The 4,429-nt window shown below is 57.8% G+C and overlaps 1 protein-coding gene and 1 long non-coding RNA gene across 7 annotated transcripts in view; one reads left to right on the top strand and one right to left on the bottom strand.

The window, feature by feature from the left end:
- Nucleotides 1-759: 759 nt before the first annotated feature.
- MRPL55 (mitochondrial ribosomal protein L55) lies at nt 760-4,006 on the bottom strand. Of its 6 annotated transcripts, XM_017532071.2 has the most exons (5): nt 3,846-4,006; nt 2,825-2,834; nt 2,603-2,686; nt 2,049-2,250; nt 760-999 (listed from the first exon to the last, which is right to left on the bottom strand). In XM_017532071.2, exons 3-5 carry the CDS (start codon nt 2,626-2,628, stop codon nt 841-843), a joined length of 387 nt encoding a protein of 128 aa, XP_017387560.1. In that variant the 5' UTR covers nt 2,629-2,686; nt 2,825-2,834; nt 3,846-4,006; the 3' UTR covers nt 760-840. The 6 variants fall into 6 exon arrangements, with proteins under 6 accessions (XP_017387560.1, XP_017387561.1, XP_017387559.1 ...); XM_017532072.2 differs by lacking the exon at nt 2,825-2,834 and having other exon boundaries at nt 3,838-4,006; XM_017532070.2 differs by lacking the exon at nt 3,846-4,006 and having other exon boundaries at nt 2,603-2,689; nt 2,825-2,837.
- A 101-nt stretch (nt 4,007-4,107) lies between these two features.
- LOC108306909 overlaps nt 4,108-4,429 on the top strand; it is a 5,049-nt gene continuing 4,727 nt past the window's right edge. The window contains exon 1 of the long non-coding RNA XR_001826327.2: nt 4,108-4,147. This is a non-coding gene — a long non-coding RNA (uncharacterized LOC108306909). The remainder of the gene's footprint in view (nt 4,148-4,429) is intronic.

Raw genomic sequence — 4,429 nt, forward strand, 5'->3', positions numbered from 1 at the left:
CCCAGAACACCACTGCAAGAACTTCCTGTTGGACACCAGGTGTCAGAGAGATAGCCTGCCAGCTGGGACCCAGTAACACCCCAAGACAGGGACAGGAAGCAGCCCGGGCCCTGAGCTGTCCAAAACCCAGGCTGGTGTGCACGTGGAAGGGACCCGCACATCAGCGGGAGCTGTTTCTGAGTGAAACCCGGGCTGGTGTGCACGTGGAAGGGACCTGCACATCAGCAGGAACTGCTTCTGAGTGAAACCAGCCTCTGGACAGATGGAGCAGGGTCTGTGGATCCCCCTGAGCTGTGTGTAACTGCAGTGCTCTGCATAACCCATGACCCATGAGGAGTCACGGACAAGCAGGGCTAGCTGCTCCTCTGGGGACCCTCCCAGGGCAGAACCTTCCCGGGAGCAGTGTGGGAATGCAGGCCAGGGCGGGAGCTGCAGGCTATGTCCACGGGGAAGGGTGGTCCTAGGGCTGCCCCACTGAAGCTGATGCCTTGAGCCCAGAAAACCCAGCCCCTCCTAGGAACCAACCGGAGGCCCACTGTGCTGTTGCCCTGGTGCCTCTGAGGCTGGGAAGGCAGAGCTTGGTGTTGGGTGCTGCCCACATGGTTGTCTGTGTGCCACAGCCCCAGAGCAGTGTCCAAAACCCACAACCCTCACCCCGCTCATCCACGGAGCCCTCTCTATGCTTGAGCTCGTGCTTTGCAGGGGCAAGCTGCCACGCTGGGGCACACACCAAGTGAGAAGACAGACACAGACACAGACTCCATGTGGCAGCTTTGACAGCGTGTGATTTAAGAACTGCTCTCCCATCTTAGCAATGTCCCAGTGTGGCTGGAGCCACAGTCACTTCTTGGTCTTGGCCCAGAACTGTCGGTAGCGCTCCACATCAAAGTCATCGCTGAGCTCCTGCTCGTAGTCCTTTGTCCGCTGGAGCTGAGCCTCACGCTTCCGCAGCCTGGCCCGGCGCTCCTCAGGAGTCAGGGTGTCCAGATCTATGGGCATCTGCAGCGGAGAGACCAAGTTTCGTCCACGTGGACAGAGGGACCTCGAGAGCTACTGAGGTGACAGCCCAAGGCCTTCCTCTCAACTTGTGTCTTCCATCCTACGCTAGCTTAATTTTCAAACATTCTATTGGTTTCTCTCTTCAAAGCTTTCAATCTTTAAAATAAATTGTTCTGTGTTTTCCCCAGATTTGATGTTTACAAAAACCAACGAGGCCAGGAACAGTGGCTCATGCCTGTAATCCCAGCACTTTGGGAGGCTGAGGAGAGAGGACTGCGTGAGCCCAGGAGTTCAAGACCAGCCTGGGCAACGCAAAGACACCCATCTCTACAAAAAAGTCTTTAAAAAAAATTAGCAAAGCATGGTGGTATGCACCTGCAGTCCCAGCTACAGGGGAGGCCGAGGTGGGAGAGCCACATGAGCCTAGAGAGTCAGGGTTGCAGTGAGCCAAGATTGTGCCACTGCACTCCAGCCTGGTTGACAGAGTGAGACCTTGTCCCAAAAAATAAATTTAAAAATAAAAACACAGGCCGGGTGCAGTGGCTCACGCCTATAATCCCAGCATTTTGGGAGGCCGAGGTGGGTGGATCACGAGGTCAAGAGACCATCCTGACTAACATAGTGAAACCGTCTCTACTAAAAAATACAAAAATTAGCTGGGCGTGGTGGCACGTGCCTGTGGTCCCAGCTACTCGGGAGGCTGAGGCAGGAGAATTGCTTAAAACCAGCAGGCAGAGGTTGCAGTTAGCCAAGATCATACCACTGCACTCCAGCCTGGCGCTGGTGGAAGAGTGAGACTGTCTCAAAAAAACAAAAAACAAAAAACAAAAAACCACACTAGTGGTTAGTCCTATCTAATGTTGGTGCTTAGAGGCAGTTTGGGATGTCACCCTCCTCCACTCCTCCAACAGCCACCTGCTCCCCCGACACCTGTCACGTGGCACAGTGACCACAGCCACACTCCCTCCTAAGGCGACTGGCCACCAGCACTCCCACCACAGCCCCGCCCCAAGCCTGGCACCTGGAAGCACCTGGCAAGGAAAGCTTACCACCAGCATGCGCCGTGGCTCCCTGTAGCGGATGTGGACAGTGGAGCCATCCTGCTTCACCAGCAGCACGGGATAGAGACGTGCATAGGCCTGGCGGCGCACACGACCGAATGAGGCCCTGCTGCTGTCAGCCCGCCAGGAGGACGTATGCAGGCAGCGGAGTGCAGGCCCGGTGGCCTTCACAGCGCTGCATCTTAGCAGGCTGCAGATAAACATGCAAGTGCTGGTCAGCCAACACTGCCGCAGCAGAGAGTCCCAACATGACTGAGGCTGGCCGTGATGGGGCACTGCCAGGCCACAGCTACCAGAGCTGGCACATGCCAGGATGAGCCTAGGGGTTTCCTGAGGAGCCGCAGGCTGTGGTGAGAGCCACTCTGGCTCCCTAGCCAGGAAGAGGCTGCCAGGCTGAGCAAGGGCATGAGGCTTCCAGCACAGGGGACAGTGGACAATAGCTGGGACAAGGGAGGCTTAGAACTACTGTTTCCTGCTGAAGAGAGCAGTTCCCTGGGGTGCCCCTAACAGCAATCCCCAGGGACCTGAAAGTTCATGCTTACCCAAGCAGGCTGCCCACTGCCGCCATTCCTCCTCAGAGCCCCAGTGGCACGTGGATGTGGTCAGTACAGGCCCTGGCGTGCAACCTGCTAAGCATGGAATTGAGAGACCTTTTTTTAAAGAAAGGTTCTTCCACCTAATGGGTTCTCATCAAATCCCAGCCCAGGATGTAGCCACAGACCCCAGTATACCTCCAAGACACATGTAATCTCCATGTCACTCACCAACCTCTCCCAGTAACCCTTGGACTTCTCAGAACCGCCTGTAGTGGTGTTTCCAAAAGCAGAAGTTGGTTACTACTCCCAGATTCTGAGCCAGTCTGCAGCAGGGCCTAGGCTGTCTGTTCTGGCCGTCCCACCTCTCTGAATGGACTGCAGCCTCAAAAATGAGCTGGGCTCATGGCTCATGCCTTTGTTTCTTTTTTTTTTTTGAGATGGAGTTTCCCTCTGTCACCAGGCTGGAGGGCAGTGGGCCCAATCTTGGCTCACTGCAACCTTCACCTCCCAGGTTCAAGCAATTAACCTGCCTCAGCCTCCCGAGTAGCTGGGAATACAGGTGCGTGCCGCCATGTCTAGCTAATTTTTATATTTTTAGTAGACACAGGGTTTCACCATGTTGGCCAGGATGGTCTCAATCTCCTGACTTCATGATCTGCCTCCCTGGCCTCCCAAAGTGCTGGGATTACAGGCGTGAGCCATCACATCCGGCTCATGCCTTGCTTTCTAAGGTCATTGCTAGTTTTCATAAACACCCAGTGAGGTGAGGATCGTCATGCTTGCTTACAGGAGAATGGAGGCCCAGGGCTGCTTTGCTGTGACCTGGATTCCCATGGGAGGCTGTGCTGTGGTGTCCGAGGTAAAAGCCCAGTTTCCAATACTCAGATTCCAGGAGATGAGGCTGCACGGAGGCCGAGCGCCCAGCTTCCTCGGGCGTACCCCTATCTCTCACACCAACGAAGGACCTGAAGACAGGTCCTGCTGCATCTAAAATGGAAATCCTGCTCCGTGTCCTGTGCCCACATCCCTCTTTCTCAGCCTCACCAACACAGGAGCCTGCGGCTGGTCCAGGAGGGTCTTCGGGGGAAGCTCCCTCTCCCTTCCCGCTAGAACCCACGGGGCCCAGGACAGATGCAGCCCCCTGTCCCCTTCCCTGCCTCCCTCCCTCCCGACTCCACGGGGAGAGGAGCCCAGGACAGGTACAGCGCCCGTTTCTGCTCCCGGCCACACGAGGTGCCAACCTGCGGCCGCCTCTGTCGCTGCGGAGGGGCCTGTGGACAGGCGGTCCGGACTTTCAGGTAGGAAGAAGCTAAGACAAGGACGAAGACATACATGAACTCACGGCACACTCACCGCCTGGCATGCTGCGGCGCGCAGCCCACGACGTCAGTGGCAGAAGCCGTGTCGCGCGGTATGACGTATACCGCGGCGGGGCGAGGCAAGAGTGGGCGAGGCACGAAGATATACCCCCATTGGGCGGGGCCGGCGCTGTGTGACGCAATCACGGGCTTGGGCGTGGTCTGTGGGACGCTGTGGCTTACTAGGACCGAGGTGGGCCGAGCGGCAGTGACCTCCGTTCCTACGGGGCGCACCAGGGCCGGCAGGCGGGGTCGAGGGGGACCCGCGGGACCGAGGGAGGATCCAAGAGGGCTGAGGGAGGACCCAGGGGTCCTAAGGGAGGATCCAGGGGGGAGGGATGCTGAGGGAGGATCTGGGGGGCTGAGGGAGGACGAAGGTGGGGCTGAGGGAGGATCTGCGGGGCTGAGGGAGGATCTGCGGGGCTGAGGGAGGACCCGCGGGGCTGAGGGAGGACCCAGGTGGGCTGAGGGAGGA

This window comes from Cebus imitator, unplaced genomic scaffold (assembly GCF_001604975.1).
Source record: "Cebus imitator isolate Cc_AM_T3 unplaced genomic scaffold, Cebus_imitator-1.0 Scaffold75, whole genome shotgun sequence".
NCBI classification, from domain to species: domain Eukaryota; kingdom Metazoa; phylum Chordata; class Mammalia; order Primates; family Cebidae; genus Cebus; species Cebus imitator.